Below are 17,654 nucleotides of genomic sequence, written 5' to 3'. Positions count from 1 at the left end.
AGGCAATGCATTACAGTACAGATGTATTGTAATTAGAGTTGAGCGGACATCTGGATGTTCGGGTTCGACGAGTTCGGCCGAACTTGAAAAAAAAGTTCGGGTTCGGAACCCGAACTTGACCCCGAACCCGAACCCCATTGAAGTCAATGGGGACCCAAATGGTGTAGGTTGACGTGGTGGTGTAGGTGGAAGCGGCGGTGAAGGAGGAATAGGTAGCCAACACTGATTTGTGTTATTTTTTATTTTTAAATTGGGATATCCCCCAAAATATTGGGACATATAACAAAATAAAACAAAGAATAAGTGCACTTGAGTACAAGAATGGATGGTTGAGGCTGGTATAAAAATCTATTCTGCACAAGGTACGGACAAGTCCTGTGGGATCCATGCCTAGTTCATATTAATAAACGTAAGCTTGTCCACATTGGCTGCGGCCTGTGATAATGCTCTCTGCAGTGCTAAACACACGTTCACACTATACACTGGCTGCAGGGCAGATTTTCCACATTTTGGCCATGCTAACCCTACCTTCTCAGGTGCTGGCGGTGCCCCAGCTGCGTTGGCGACCTCTTCCTCCTCCTCTGCCTTGTGCTTCCACTGTGCCCCCGCTGTCAGATGGGAATGCCATCATCAGCGTGCGCTTGTAGTCGCGCATCTTCCGATTAGTAACCAATGTTTTCACTAAATTTAGTTCCATGTCAGCAATGCAAAGCAGGGGTTTATTCACGGCAAAAGGGGGTTCATGTCACCCAGCAATAGAACAGAGGATTTTGAGAGAACGAGGCCCATGTCACCCAGGCACAGCAGGGGTTCATTCACGGCAAAAGTGGGTTCTTGTCACCCAGCAATAGAACAGAGGATTTTGAGAGATTTAGGCCCCTGTCACCCAGGCTCAGCAGGGGTTCATTCACGGCAAAAGGGGGTTCTTGTCACCCAGCAATAGAACAGAGGATATTGAGAGATTTAGGCCCCTGTCACCCAGGCACAGCAGGGGTTCATTCACGGCAAAAGGTGGGTTCATGTCACCCAGCAATAGAACAGATGATTTTGAGAGATTTAGGGCCCTGTCACCCAGGCACAGCAGGGGTTTGTATACGCCAAAAATGGTTTTTTTTCAATTTAGGGCACTAAAATTGGCACTTTTTTGCATTAAAATGGCTCTAAAATAGTCCTTGAAAAGGCTAGAGGGATGTAAAAGGCAGTAAAATGTGCTTAAGAGCATGGCAACTGCTCTGCAAACAAATGTGGATAGGGAAATAACTTAAAATAAAATAAAATAACTAAAAATTACAAATTATTAACCTGCAACTCAGAGAAGGAGGTGGATATGGAATCGGAGGTTGAGGAGGCGGTGAATGTGGTGTTGTAGGTGGAGGCAGCAATGGAGGAGGTAGCCAGCAATGTTTTTTTTTTTTTTTTTATTGGGGTAGGTAGCCCCCAAAATATTGGGACAAATATAATAAAAAGAAAATAAAGAATCATTGCACTTGACTTGAGTACAAGAATGTATGTTTGATGGTGGTATAAATGTCTATTCTGCACAAGGTACAGACAAGTCTTTACGATTTTAATGAACGTGAGCTTGTCCACGTTGGCTGTGGACAGGCGGCTGCGCTTGTCTGTGATGACGCCCCCTGCCATGCTAAACACATGTTCAGATAATACACTGGCTGCAGGGCAGGCCAGCACCTCCATGGCGTAAAGGGCAAGCTCAGGCCATGTGCCCAATTTGGAGACCCAGAAGTTGAAGGGGGCAGACCCGTTATTCAGTACGTGTAGGCGTGTGCACACATACTGCTCCACCATGTTGGTGAAATGCTGCCTCCTGCTAAGACGTTCCATATCAGCTGGTGGTGCTGGTTGTTGTGGCGTGCTGACAAAGCTTTTCCACATTTCGGCCATGCTAACCCTTCTGAGGTGCTGGCGGTGCCCCAGCTGCGTTGGCGACCTCTTCCTCGTCCTCTGCCTTCGCCTTGTGCTTCCACTGTGCCCCTGCTGTCAGGTGGGAATGCCACCAGCAGTGCGTCTACCAGCGTGCGCTTTTACTCGCGCATCTTACGATCTTTCTCCAGTGACGGAATTAAGGACAGTACGTTGTCCTTGTAACGGGGATCCAGCAGCGTGGCCACCCAGTAATCAGCACAAGTTAGAATGTGGGCAACTCGGCGGTCGTTGCGGAGACACTGTAGCATGTAATCGCTCATGTGTGCCAGGCTGCCCCGAGGCAATGAAAAGCTGTCCTCTGTGGGAGGTGTATCGTTCTCTGTATCCCCCCATCCACGCACCAGTGATGGCCATGAGCTGGTCTGGGTGCCACCCTGCTGTGAACATGGTTTCTCCTCTTGCATCTCCTCCTCCTCATCCTCCACCTCCTCATCCTCCAGAACTGTGCCCTGGCTGGACAATTGTGTACCTTGGGTTTGTGGGTGCAGGAACCCACCCTCAGAGTAACTTGGGAATGACTGGCCGGAAACCCTACGAAATGATCCCTCTTCCTCCTCCTCCTCCTCCTCCTCCTCCTGTGCCACATCCTCTTCCATCATCGCCTGGAGCGTTTTTTCAAGGAGGCATAGAAGTGGGATAGTAACGCTGAGAACGGCGTTATCGGCACTGGCCATGTTAGTGGAGTACTCGAAACAGCGCGACAAGGAACACAGGTCTCGCATGGAGGCCCAGTCATTGGTGGTGAAGAGGTGCTGTTCCGCCAAGCGACTCACCCGTGCGTGCTGCAGCTGAAACTCCACTATCGCCTGCTGCTGCTCGCACAGTATGGCCAGCATGTGCAAGGTGGAGTTTCACCTTGTGGGCACATCGCATATGAGGTGGTGAGCTGGAAGGCAGAAGTTACGCTGCAGCGCTGACAGGCGAGCAGCAGCAGGGTGAGAGCGCCGAAAGCGCGCACAGACGGCCCGCACTTTATGCAGCAGCTCTGACATGTAGGGGTCATTTTTAAGGAATCTCTGCACCACCAAATTCAGCACATGCGCCAGACAAGGGATGTGCATCAAACCGGCTAGTCCCAGAGCTGCTACGAGATTTCGCCCATTATCGCACACCACCAGGCCGGGCTTGAGGCTGACTGGCACAAACCACTCATCGGTCTGTTGTTCAAGGCCCGTCCACAGCTCCAGCGCGGTGTGTGGTTTGTCCCCCAAACAGATAAGTTTTAAAACTGCCTGCTGTCGTTTACCCCTGGCTGTGCTGAAGTTGTTGGTGAAGGTGTTACGCTGACCGGATGAGGAGCTGGTAGAGAATGAGGAAGCAGAGTAGGAGGAGGAAGCAACAGGAGGCAAACTGAAGCGCCCTGCAAGCCTCAGGCCCAGCCGCCACTGCATTTACCCAGTGTGCTGTTATGGAGATATAACGGCCCTGACCGTGCTTACTGGTCCACGTATCTGTAGTCAGGTGCACCTTGCCACAGATGGCATTGCGCAGTGCACACCTGATTTTGTTCCCTACTTGGTTGTGAAGGGAAGGGATGGCTCGCCTTGAAAAGTAGTGGCGGCTGGGCACGACGTACTGTGGGACAGCCACCGCCATAAGGCCTTTAAAACTATCCATCTCCACCAGACGGAATGACAGCATTTCAAAGGCAAGTAATTTAGAAATGCTGGCATTCAGGGCTAGGGATCGCGGGTGGGTAGGGGGGTGCAGTAAGCCGGATTGGGACTGATGCACACTGGCGCAAAATTAATAGCTTTTAGTTTGTGACGCCAATTGCAATGTGCGCAGGTCTTAGTCTGAGGGCCCTTTAAGATGTAATAACTCACGTACCAGGTGAGGAATGCCAGAGGGGGATAATGTCTCTGTGTAATGTCAACGATGTCTCCTACCTTGGTACAGCTGGACTCCTGGATCCTGGCTCACTTGCAATAAAATAAGTGTTAATAGGAGCAACTGAGGAGGGTAATAGTAAATGAGATCCAGACTGGTGATATAATCCAACTTGTCTTTACTTAATGGGTGCAGCATAAATCCATATGAGTACAGCAATAGTCCTTAGGTCCCAGCAGGTATTGGCAATGTATGGCAGGGGTTAATGCCTCTTCTGCTCCTATACTATATGCCCGGAGAGTCTGGCAGGTATTTATCTTCTGCTCTGTCTGTCTTCTGCTTGATATGGGCCTGACTAGCTGAGGAGGAATTTGGCTTCTCCTGGTCTCTGGATATGTAGTCACAGCTTGGCTCACAGGGAATGCTTCTTCCTGGAGGCTGGAGATGGCTGCTTTTCTTGTCAACCAGCTGAGGCTGATGGCTCAGGCTGGGAAGAGTGATCTTGGCCTCAACCGAGACTTGATCCTGTCTTGGGATCCCTGTTTCTGGGAGCTCCTACTAACACAGCCTTCCCCTAGCCGGGGTGGCTGGTACACACTGGATCTAACTGGTTTCTTCCCTCCCTTGCTGCAGGGTGTGGGACCAGCCCACTTCTGCTCCTAGAAGAGGGGGAGCTAAACACTGGAATGAACTATTCCAGTCTAGCTATACTAAACTGAACTAAACACATTGCTGCCACCTGCTGGTGTACATGGAAATTACAGCAATAATATGAAACAGGCATACATAATACATATAATGGAAAATGCAATGTTAGACTACACAAGATGACAATACATATGCACCTGACATGTTGTAGCAGGGAGAAAGAGTTTAGTGACATACTCCAGGATGTTACAGGGGTACTTCCTCTTCCTCTTCAGCGTTTGGGATATGGAGAGCTGAACGCTTCCGTGTGACATTGTGGAGATGCTTGGTGACCCAGGTGTTGGTGTTGCTGGCAGATCCTCTGTTTGAGGGCTGCCAGGTGGCACTGTCATTCCAGAGGTGGATGAAGAGGCCGCGACTGCAGCAAAAGAGGAAGCAGGAGGAGCCAGAGACCTTTCTTGGTTTTTGAGGTGTCTACTCCACTGCAGCTCGTGCTTTGCACTTAAATGCCTGGTCATGCAGGTTGTGCTCAGGTTGAGAAAGTTTATGCCTCGCTTCAGGCTCTGATTGCACAGCGTGCAAACCACTCGTGTCTTGTCATCAGCACATTGTCTGAAGAACTGCCACGCCAGGGAACTCCTTGGAGCTGGCTTTGGTGTGCTCGGTCCCTTGCTGCAGTGGGCAGTAGGAGGCGTACTGTCTAGAGGACGGCCGCTCCGCTTTTGCACCCTGCTCCCCCTTCTGCTGTGCTGGTGGCTCTGTGCGACCACCGCCTCTTCCTCCGAACTACATCGGTCACTCGCATGACCTTGATTCCATGTGTGGTCGAGGACCTCATCGTCTTCCACATCATCTTTTACCCAGTCTTCACCCCTGACTTCCTTGTCGGTCTGCACACTTTCGAAAGCCCTAGCAGTTGGAACCTGTGTTTCGTCATCATCCGAGACGTGCTGCGATGGTCCTCCCATGTACTCATCTTGAAAAATAAGTGGTTGGGCATCGGTGCACTCAATCTCTTCCACTTATGGGGCAGGGCTAGGTAGATGGCCCTGGGAAACCCTGCTAACAGAGTCATCAAAAAGCAGAAGAGACTGCTGCATGACTTGGGGCTCAGACTGCTTGGCTGATTTGCAAGGGGGTGAGGTGAAAGACTGATGGACATCAGCTGCAGGTGCCAACTGTGGTCTTTCAGCAGGAGACTGGGTGGGAGACAATGTGAAGGAACTGGATCCACTGTCAGCAACCCAATCCACTATCGCCTGTACTTGTTCAGGCCTCACCATTCGTAGAGCAGCATTAGGCCCGACCAAATACGGCTGCAGGTTTTGTCGCCTACTTGCACCTGAGGAAGGGGTTTCACTTGTGCGTGTAGCTGGCACAGATCGACCACGTCCTCTCTCTGCAACAGGAGCTCCACCAGCAGCACCACGACCTGGGCCACCTCCCTTATTTGACGCTCTCCTCATATTTTTTAAATTTAGGATCTCGCCCAAAATGGGTGTTTAATTAATAGTAGAATAGAACGACAGTATGTAAAGGGTGTATCTCATACGGCCTGAACCAGAATAGGCCTCAATAAAAGATTTTTTTGCCAAAAATGGCTGTATTTCAAATGCAAAATTCAAAGCCCTGTATGTAGAGGTAGTATCTCAAAAGGCCTGAACCTCTGTAGGCCTGAAGTAAATATATCTTTGCACAAAATGGCTGTATTTCAAATGGCTGTATTTCAAATGGCTGAATCAAACCCCTGTATACATAGGGGGGATCGCATACGCCCTGAATCAGTGTAGGCCTAAAGTAAATATATCTTTGCACAAAATGGCTGCATTTCAAATGCCTAATTCAAACTCCTGTATGTATAGGGGGGAATCACACATGCCCTGAATCAGTGTAGGCCTGAAGTAAAGATTTCTTTGCACAAAATGGCTGTATTTCATATGGCTGTATTTCAAATTGCTGAATCAAACTCCTGTATGTATAGGGGGGATCTCACACGCTCTGAATCAGTGTAGGCCTGAAGTAAAGATTTCTTTGCACAAAATGGCTGTATTTCAAATGGCTGAATCAAACCCCTGTATGTATAGGGGGGATCTCACACGCCCTGAATCAGTGTAGGCCTGAATTAAATATATCTTTGCACAAAAAGGCTGTATTTCAAATGGCTGCATTTCAAATGCCTAATTTAAACCCCTGTATGTATAGGGGGGATCACACACGCCCTGAATCAGTGTAGGCCTGAAGTAAAGATTTCTTTGCACAAAATGGCTGTATTTCAAATGGCTGTATTTCAAATGGCTGAATCAAACCCTTGTATGTATAGGGGGGAAAACACACGTCCTGAATCAGTGTAGGCCTGAAGTAAATATATCTTTGCACAAAAAAGCTGTATTTCAAATGGCTGTATTTCAAATGGCTGAATCAAACCCCTGTATGTATAGGGGGGATCTCACACGCCCTGAATCATTGTAGGCCTGAAGTAAAGATTTCTTTGCACAAAATGGCTGTATTTCAAATGGCTGTATTTCATAAGGCTGAATCAAACCCCTGTGTGCATAGGGGGGATCTCACACGCCCTGAATCAGTGTAGGCCTGAAGTAAATATATCTTTGCACAAAAAGGCTGTATTTCAAATGCCTAATTCTAACCCCTGTATGTATAGGGGGGATCACACACGTTCTGAATCAGTGTAGGCCTGAAGTAAAGATTTCTTTGCACAAAAAGGCTGTATTTCAAATGGCTGTATTTCAAATGGCTGAATCAAACCCCTGGATGTATAGGGGGGATCTCACATGCCCTGAATCATTGTAGGCCTGAAGTAAATATTTATGTGCACAAAATGGCTGTATTTCAAATGGCTGTATTTCAAATGCCTAATTCAAACCCCTGTATGTATAGGGGGGATCTCACATGCCCTGAATCAGTGTAGGCCTGAAGAAAATATATCTTTGCACAAAAAGGCTGTATTTCAAATGGCTGTATTTCAAATGCCTAATTCAAACCCCTGTATGTATAGGGGGGATCACACTCGCCCTGAATCAGTGTAGGCCTGAAGTAAAGATTTCTTTGCACAAAATGGCTGTATTTCAAATGGCTGAATCAAACCCCTGTATGTATAAGGGGGATCTCACACGCCCTGAATCAGTGTAGGCCTGAAGTAAATATATCTTTGCACAAAAAGGCTGTATTTCAAATGGCTAATTCAAACCCCTGTATGTATAGGGGGGATCACAGACGCCCTGAATCAGTGTAGGCCTGAAGTAAATATATCTTTGCACAAAATGGCTGTATTTTAAATGCCTAATTCAAACCCCTGTATGTATAGGGGGGATCTCACACGCCCTGAATCAGTGTAGGCCTGAAGTAAATATATCTTTGCACAAAAAGGCTGTATTTCAAATGGCTGTATTTCAAATGCCTAATTCAAACCCCTGTATGTATAGGTGGGATCACACACGCGCTGAATCAGTGTAGGCCTGAAGTAAAGATTTATTTGCACAAAATGGCTGTATTTCAAATGGCTGTATTTCAAATGCATAATTCAAACCCCTGTATGTATAGGGGGGGTCACACACACACCCTGAATCAGTGTAGGCCTGAAGTAAAGATTTATTTGCACAAAATGGCTGTATTTCAAATGGCTGTATTTCAAATGCCTAATTCAAACCCCTGTATGTATAGGGGGGGTCACACACACACCCTGAATCAGTGTAGGCCTGAAGTAAAGATTTCTTTGCACAAAATGGCTGTATTTCAAATGGCTGTATTTCAAATGGCTGAATCAAACCCCTGTATGTATAGGGGGGATCTCACACGCCCTGAATCATTGTAGGCCTGAAGTAAAGATTTCTTTGCACAAAATGGCTGTATTTCAAATGGCTGTATTTCATAAGGCTGAATCAAACCCCTGTGTGTATAGGGGGGATCTCACACGCCCTGAATCAGTGTAGGCCTGAATTAAATATATCTTTGCACAAAAAGGCTGTATTTCAAATGCCTAATTCTAACCCCTGTATGTATAGGGGGGATCACACACGTTCTGAATCAGTGTAGGCCTGAAGTAAAGATTTCTTTGCACAAAAAGGCTGTATTTCAAATGGCTGTATTTCAAATGGCTGAATCAAACCCCTGGATGTATAGGGGGGATCTCACATGCCCTGAATCATTGTAGGCCTGAAGTAAATATTTATGTGCACAAAATGGCTGTATTTCAAATGGCTGTATTTCAAATGCCTAATTCAAACCCCTGTATGTATAGGGGGGATCTCACATGCCCTGAATCAGTGTAGGCCTGAAGAAAATATATCTTTGCACAAAAAGGCTGTATTTCAAATGGCTGTATTTCAAATGCCTAATTCAAACCCCTGTATGTATAGGGGGGATCACACTCGCCCTGAATCAGTGTAGGCCTGAAGTAAAGATTTCTTTGCACAAAATGGCTGTATTTCAAATGGCTGAATCAAACCCCTGTATGTATAAGGGGGATCTCACACGCCCTGAATCAGTGTAGGCCTGAAGTAAATATATCTTTGCACAAAAAGGCTGTATTTCAAATGGCTAATTCAAACCCCTGTATGTATAGGGGGGATCACAGACGCCCTGAATCAGTGTAGACCTGAAGTAAATATATCTTTGCACAAAATGGCTGTATTTTAAATGCCTAATTCAAACCCCTGTATGTATAGGGGGGATCTCACACGCCCTGAATCAGTGTAGGCCTGAAGTAAATATATCTTTGCACAAAAAGGCTGTATTTCAAATGGCTGTATTTCAAATGCCTAATTCAAACCCCTGTATGTATAGGTGGGATCACACACGCGCTGAATCAGTGTAGGCCTGAAGTAAAGATTTATTTGCACAAAATGGCTGTATTTCAAATGGCTGTATTTCAAATGCCTAATTCAAACCCCTGTATGTATAGGGGGGGTCACACACACACCCTGAATCAGTGTAGGCCTGAAGTAAAGATTTCTTTGCACAAAATGGCTGTATTTCAAATGGCTGTATTTCAAATGGCTGAATCAAACCCCTGTATGTATAGGGGGGATCTCACACGCCCTGAATCAGTGTAGGCCTGAAGAAAATATATCTTTGCACAAAAAGGCTGTATTTCAAATGGCTGTATTTCAAATGCCTAATTCAAACCCCTGTATGTATAGGGGGGATCACACACGCCCTGAATCAGTGTAGGCCTGAAGTAAAGATTTCTTTGCACAAAATGGCTGTATTTCAAATGGCTGTATTTCAAATGGCTGAATCAAACCCCTGTATGTATAGGGGGGGATCTCTATTTTCCATTAATTCTTGTGGAACACCTAAAGGGCTAACAACGTTCGTAAAATCAGTTTTGAATACCTTGAGGGGTGTAGTTTCTTAGATGAAGTCACTTTTATCGAGTTTCTACTCTAGGAGTGCATCAGGGGGGCTTCAAATGGGACATGGTGTCAAAAAAACCAGTCCAGCAAAATCTGCCTTCCAAAAACCGTATGGCATTCCTTTCCTTCTGCGCCCTGCCGTGTGTGCCCGTACAGTAGTTTACGACCACATATGAGGTGTTTCTGTAAACTACAGAATCAGGGCCATAAATATTGAGTTTGGTTTGGCTGTTAACCCTTGCTTTGTAACTGGAAAAAAATTATTAAAATGGAAAATCTGCCAAAAAAGTGAAATTTTTAAATTGTATCTCTATTTTCCATTAATTCTTGCGTAACACCTAAAGGGTTAACAACGTTTGTAAAATCAGTTTTGAATACCTTGAGGGGTGTAGTTTCTTAGATGGGGTCACTTTTATGGAGTTTCTACTCTAGGGGTGCATCAGGGGGGATTCAAATAGGACATGGTGTAAAGAAAAACAGTCCAGCAAAATCTGCCTTCCAAAAACCATATGGCATTTCTTTCCTTCTGCGCCCTGCCGTGTGCCCGTAAAGTAGTTTACGACCACATATGGGGTGTTTCTGTAAACTACAGAATCAGGGCCATAAATATTGAGTTTGGTTTGGCTGTTAACCCTTGCTTTGTAACTGGAAAAAAAATATTAAAATGGAAAATCTGCCAAAAAAGTGAAATTTTGAAATTGTATCTCTATTTTCCATTAATTCTTGTGGAACACCTAAAGGGTTAACAAAGTTTGTAAAATCAGTTTTGAATACCTTGAGGGGTGTAGTTGATAGAATGGGGTCATTTTTGGGTGGTTTCTATTATGTAAGCCTCGCAAAGTGACTTCAGACCTGAACTGGTCCCTAAAAATTTAGTTTTTGAAAATTTCTGAAAAATTTCAAGATTTGCTTCTAAACTTAATAAAATATCGTTACCAAAATGATCCAAACATGAAGTAGACATATGGAGAATGTAAAGTAATAACTATTTTTGGAGGTATTACTATGTATTATAGAAGTAGAGAAATTGAAACTTGGAAATTTGCAATTTTTTACAAATTTTTGGTAAATTTGGTATTTTTTTTATAAATAAAAATGTTTTTTTTTTTACTTCATTTTAAATTTTTTACGGTGTTCATCTGAGGGGTTAGGTCATGTGATATTTTTATAGAGCCGGTCGATACGGACGCGGTGATACCTAATATGTATACTTTTTATTTTATTTATGTAAGTTTTACACTATAATATCATTTTTGGAACAAAAAAAAATCATATTTTAGTGTCTCCATATTCTGAGAGCCATACTTTTTTCAGTTTTTGGTCTCATTTTTGCGGGATGAGGTGACGGTTTGATTGGCACTATTTTGGGGTGCATATGACTTTTTGATCGCTTGCTGTTGTACTTTTTGTGATGTAAGGTGACAAAAAATGGTTTATTTAGCACAGTTTTTATTTTTAATTTTTTACGGTGTTCATCTGAGGGGTTAGGTCATGTGATATTTTTATATTCTATACGGACGTGGCGATACCTAATATGTATACTCCCCCCCCCTATTTTTTACCAATTTTTTTTTACTTTATTTGGGTAAAATGACGTTTTTGTTTATTTTTACTTGACACTTTTAATTTTTTGGGGGGGGAAACTTTATTTTTTAAACTTTTTTTTTCACTTCATTTTTTGTCCCACTTTGGGACTTGTACTTTTGGGGGTATATTCCTTTACAATGCATTCCAATACTTCTGTATTGGAATGCATTGGCTGTATGAGTAATACTGTGTGTATTACTCATACAGCTTCCGGGGCCTGTGAGATCCAGGGGGCTGGATCTCACAGGCTCTTCACCAGAAGGCAGCGCAGATGCCTCAGGAAGGCATCGCGCTGCCTTCCATGCCATCGGGTCCCCTCCACAGCCCCATGGGGACTCGATGGCACTGCCGCCGCACCAGCTAAAAGCCGCAAACCGCACATTTAGCTGAGGTGCCTGCTCAATGATTTGAGCAGGCGCCTTGTTCCGATCACCGCCCGCCCGCTGGGCGGCGGTGATCGGAACAACACATGACGGTGCACACATACCGGTACGTCATGTGTCCTTAAGGACTCGGGAAACATGCCGTACCGGTACGTCATGTGTCCCTAAGGGGTTAAAGTGACACTGGTCATGAGTCCTTAAGGGGTTAAGGATTTAATAATGGGCGGGGCTAAAAAAAAATGCGCGCTGCGTTTTTCAATTCCTACAGGGCTTTTAGAAAAATGGCCAGGCAAAATAATCGGTGCAGCACACTACGCGTGCCGCATTTTTAACTATGAAGGGGTCTTTGAAAAATGGGCGGGCAAAAGAATTGGTGCAGCGCGCTACACGTGCCACATTGGGGAGCAGTAAATGCAATGTGTTCCTGTATAAAAGTAAATAAAAGTCTGCAAAATAAAAATGGGCCACTGGACTGGATTTGTCCCCCAGGACTAAGGCTGCCAGCCCTCCCCTGGATACACTGCATTTAGACCTCCATGTTTGATCCCCATTAGAACTCAGCTGAAACCCAAAATAAATAAATTCACTTACCTCTCCTTCTACGTGTTCTCTCCTGCAGTCAATCTGCACGCAGTCAGGACAGTGCAGCGCTGACCTGGATATCCGGAGAAGACCAGGGAGGGTGAGTACAGTGCGCTTTACTCCTTCGCCTCCTGCATACTAGTATTCACATTATAAGATGCACTGCATGTTATAAAGTGAAAAGTACAGCAATTGGCAGTGCGCTACTGGCAAGGGGGGCCCTGTGGGCCCTCCTGGCTTAGGGGCCTGGTCACAATTGCGACCGCTGCGACCCCTATTGCTACTCCACTGTCAGTCACTGATAATGCCTCATCTGTGTACAACTGAAGTCCGAAATAGCAGATATTTAAAGGTTTTTTTTAAGACTCTATAGCTGATGACCTAGGTCATCAGTATCTGAACTATGGAGGTCTGACACCCAGGACCCCCGCAGATCAGCTGTTTGAGAAGGCACCAGCGCTTGCACTAGTGCTGTGGCCTTCTCTCAGCTTTTCCTAGGCCAGAACAACGTGTTCATCTGTCACATGGCCTAGGCGCAGCTCAGCCCCATAGAAGTGAATGGGGCAGAGCTGCAAAACCAACCACAGACACTATACAACGTATGGAGCTGTGCTTTGTAAGCTGCGAGAAGGCCGTGGCCCTCACGTGAGAGCCGGTGCCTTCTCAAACAGCTGAACCTTTTCTCACAAAACAATAAATCAATCTGCTCAGCTCCTCCTGCTCTATAATGTGCTGCAACGCTGTGGGAACCCCACAGTCTTTACCTCCACCTAATAATCAGGGTTACAATGCACCAAGAACTCTTTTTAGCCCATGCAACTCTTCTTGGCTTCTTAGCTGTGTCCATTCTTTTTCCTGGATCCACATTAACTCTGCTTATTTATTTATTTTATGCTCTTATATTGCTCTACTATATTCTGCAGCGCTTTATGGACATTAGCATCAGGGTGTCCCCCAATGGGGCTCACAATCTAAGTTCCCTTTCAGTATGTCTTTGGAGTGTGGGAGGAAACCAGAATACCCGGAGGAAACCCACATGAACATAGAAACATACAAAGCATAGAATGTGTCGGCAGATAAGAACCATTTGGCCCATCTAGTCTGCCCAATATACTGAATACTATGGATAGCCCCTGGCCCCATCTTATATGAAGGATGGCCTTATGCCTATCCCATGCATGCTTAAACTCCTCCACTGTATTTGCAGCTACCACTTCTGCAGGAAGGCTATTCCATGCATTCACTACTCTCTCAGTAAAGTAATACTTCCTGATATTACTTTTAAACCTTTGCCCCTCTAATTTAAAACTTTGTCCTCTTGTAGCAGTTTTTCTTCTTTTAAATATTCTCTCCTCTTTTACCTTGTTGATTCCCTTTATGTATTTAAAAGTTTCTATCACAATGAGGACATACAAACTCCATGCAGATGTTGTCCTTGGTCAGATTTGAACCTAGGACCCCAGTGCTGCAAGGCACCATTCATTTTGGGTCCTATTCAAATTAGTATACAAACTGAAAAGACTAGCATGGTATTAACCAAGCAGGACATGCTCCTGTAATTCGCCCACTGGCTCCTGGTATTGCCCATATGGCTCAATTAGGAGAGTGTTAGGTCCCGGGCTACTTGAGAAACCTTGGCGTGGTGCCCGCGCTTAGACATGTCCTACACGGTAGGATATGTTGACTAATCTCTCAATTTTAAAATCAGTTTGAGGGTTTAGTAAGATTGCAGCGTGCACCTGTCCTTGCTATTATTTTGTTATATTGTTATATTGATTATCACATCCACACAATTGCTACCTTGTGTAGGATGTCTATTGTGGTACTTGTGGTTCGCTGCGGGCATCCTCCACCGTATGCATTTTTGCTGGGGATCGCCATTAGCAACGGGCCACAAGTGCAGGATCTGCTCCCCTATATATATGCACAACTGCATGTGGGTTTGAGCACGTTCTGCTTGGTTAATACCACGCTAGTCTTTTCAGTTTGTATATATAGAGATTCCTGGAGGTGTATAAACTCCAATTTTAATGTGCCTGTTTTCCATCTACAGGTCACATTTAGGTGCTCCTGTGAAGCCTGGGACATATCAGCCAGTCTTGAGTGGGACTCGCAGACTCCTCCCTCCTCCCATTGCAAGCATGGTTTTATGCTGGAGGTAACTGGTGAGTTGTTTGTGAGTCGGCCTCATGCTCCTGTAATTTGCCCACTGGCTCCTGGTATTGCCCATACGGCTCAGTTAGGAGAATGTTAGGTCCCGGGCTACTTGAGAAACCTTGGCGTGGTGCCCAGGCTTAGACATGTCCTACACGGTAGGATATGTTGACTAATCTCTCAATTTTAAAATCAGTTTGAGGGTTTAGTAAGATTGCAGCGTGCACCTGTCCTTGCTATTATTTTGTTATATTGTCCTATTCAAATTAGCCGTCGGATTTAATTTGGTACAAATAAATAGAACCATAAGTTCACCAATTACCCTGAAAAGTCTGAGGTCTCCTATGACTGTATGCAACCCCTTTCAAGCTATCAAGACAGCATCAGTAATGTCAGTAACAGTGAGATATATGGCTATGGGTAAGCGTACGGGTGCCGGTGGTAACAAACTGCCTGTTTTAGTAACACTGCAGACTTTTTTCAATAATTAAAGAAAGGTCAAAATTGCCCCTTTATGGTGGCAGATGCTTTCTTCTCTATCTTCTGATTTGGGAAATGTTACCTGCCATTTTGAGTGATTCAAGTGGGGTGAATTACAAAGGAAATTCGTAACAAATTTGATTTCTGTAGGATCAATTCACTCAATTCCCTATGTTATGCATTGCTTGGGAGTGTGTCATGCATGTGTACTGAGTGGGGCAGATGGGCCCATACTAAGATTTGCTACAGGACCCGATGAGATTTGTGTACCTCCCTGCCATCACACAAGGCTGTCTCTGCCTCTCCAATGCTTCTGGTATAATTGCTGGCAAGTACTCTTTCACACACACCTCTTGCCTTGATGCATTCACTTGCGCTTCTTTTCAACTGCCGCAAAACCGATCACCAAATACACACGGTGATGCGTCTAGTCTAGCCAACATCTCCTTCCTGAGGTAGAACCCCTCCTGTTACCGTGCAACCTTTTATAGGCTGTATCTGGTGCATGCTCTATTCTTGCTGAGATGTGTTGTCAAGCAGCTGGCTGACTATATATATATTTATACACACATACAATTATAAAGTAAGTAGGATGTCAATATCGTCACTTAACACCACTGTCTGTACAGGCACCTAGGGCCCCTTTACAAGTTTAAGTCCCTATGCCTATATCTTACATCTTGCAAGAAAATTTAGACTAAAACCTTCAGAATCACAGGTGCATATCCATGAAGCAAACATAATTACAAAAAACAAAATGGCTGCACACCGTTATATATACAAACAATAGAGCTAAGAAATGGGGGTCATTCTAGATAAAAGTGGTACAATACCGACTATAAATGAGTATAAATGAATAATGGAAGCTCTTAGCGCACATACGTGTCGGTTCTGGTAGGTGGGCCCGACACGTAAGTGCGCTAAGAGCTTCCATTATTCATTTATACTCATTTATAGTCGGTATTGTACCACTTTTATCTAGAATGACCCCCATTTCTTAGCTCTATTGTTTGTATATATATAACGGTGTGCAGCCATTTTGTTTTTTGTAATTATATCTTACATCTTTTCACATTTGAACTACCGTAAATAATAATTGTCAAAAATATATGTTTTTGCTCATATTTCTCCAGAAAACACCTGGTTAGTCATATTTTTATATACAGCATCGGTTGGGTGACATCCTTGGTGGACTAGAGTAGTGGTGTGGTTTATGGTAACATCATTTGGGGTCTAGGCAGTAAAGGTGATTATAGTAACATCCCTGGTGGTCTAGGGCAGTGAGGGAGTTGACAGAACCTCTGGTGAGCTAGGGTAGTAAAAATAGTTAATAAAGGTAGTTTATGGTTAATAATAATCCTGGTGGTTGAGGGTAGTGTAGTAAAGGGGTTAACTACCTCTATGGAAGGCTGCCTGACTCCTTCCTTCTGTAGAACCCTCAAATACACACATAAAGCCTCTGACTATCTTATAGTCATAGTAATAATACCATGGAGTGTGTGAGTAGGGGGTGGGGACAAGAAGCCAATGCATATGTCTTCCCCTTTAATAACAAAGATCTGCAACACCTTAGATGTGAAGCTAGAAGTTTTACAACACCGGAGCTCCAGGTGGCAGACCACTGAGCCATAAGACCTGTTCACATCTTAAATCTATTTTAAAATACTGGTTTACACAAGCAAAAAAACTACTACTACTGTACAAAATGAAAACTTTTTTTGGAAGCTTGCTTAATAATTTAAAACACAAAAAATAATTAGCAAAAAAATAGCTTTTCAATAAACAAAAATTTTAGGTTCTGATTAATGACCAATCCATTTCTAAAATGTTGAATAATTACTAATACACATGTTGCTTTATATTTGAACCAATGTCTCCTTTCATAAAAAATAACATTTAAATTGACTGATACTTCACATTACAACAGCTAAAAAAAACACAATAAAAAGTTTTTTTAAGCTAATATGTTAATATTAACCTCTTATTAATTATTCTAAATTAATATCAAAATAATATCATATGAAATAAAAGTAACTGTAATTTTCTCTTATCATGTTACTATAACTATAACCTCACTCACGTCAACCTCAAATTCATGATATAAGAAAAAATTTAACTTTTAAGAAAAGAACGTTGAGGTCTTACCTAAGAGACAACATGTAGTCATGTTTATATGGGAAGTAGTTGCCTGGCTCATTGCAGCAATATTTTAAGTCAACAAATCCGCAGCAATATATCAGATCTACGGTGTCATCCTTCCTTGGACATTCGAAACTATTCACGAATGTGTTGTTGGAGGTGTAGTAGCTGCTGCAAGTCTCCGGCAGGTGTCTTGTCATCCTGAGAGGACTGTTGTCTTCAGTGTTATGTTGGCTTCCAGACCCTGAGTACGGATGGCTGCTCACGTCACCCTGTTCCCTTTTTCTTGCTCTGAATCCGCTGTATAGGTCTTGCTGTTATTATGGCATTAAATTACATTTATGATAAATGAAAGGACCCTGAGTGAATCTTGAAAATAGCTTGTTGGTGCCATCTGCTGTAAGGTTTTTCTTCCTGTTCATGGCATGGATGGAACATTACAGTATTTGCTATTTTTTACACTTGTTGTAGGTGAAAACTTCTGTTTTGATTACATTTTACATACAAAAATATTACATATTAATATTACATAATC

The 17,654-nt window shown here is 44.0% G+C and overlaps 1 protein-coding gene across 1 annotated transcript in view; it reads right to left on the bottom strand.

Annotated features, from left to right (window-relative positions):
• Positions 1-17,319, bottom strand: part of SHISAL2B (shisa like 2B) — a 181,762-nt gene extending 164,443 nt beyond the window's left edge. The window contains exon 1 of the mRNA XM_040419625.1: positions 17,126-17,319. Coding sequence (XP_040275559.1) covers positions 17,126-17,319 — 194 coding nt within the window. The remainder of the gene's footprint in view (positions 1-17,125) is intronic.
• Between the last annotated feature and the right edge of the window lie 335 nt (positions 17,320-17,654).

Source organism: Bufo bufo, chromosome 2 (assembly GCF_905171765.1).
Source record: "Bufo bufo chromosome 2, aBufBuf1.1, whole genome shotgun sequence".
Taxonomy (NCBI): domain Eukaryota; kingdom Metazoa; phylum Chordata; class Amphibia; order Anura; family Bufonidae; genus Bufo; species Bufo bufo.
The sequence above is the reverse complement of the archived record's forward strand: the minus strand, read 5'-3'. Positions and strand labels throughout refer to the sequence as shown.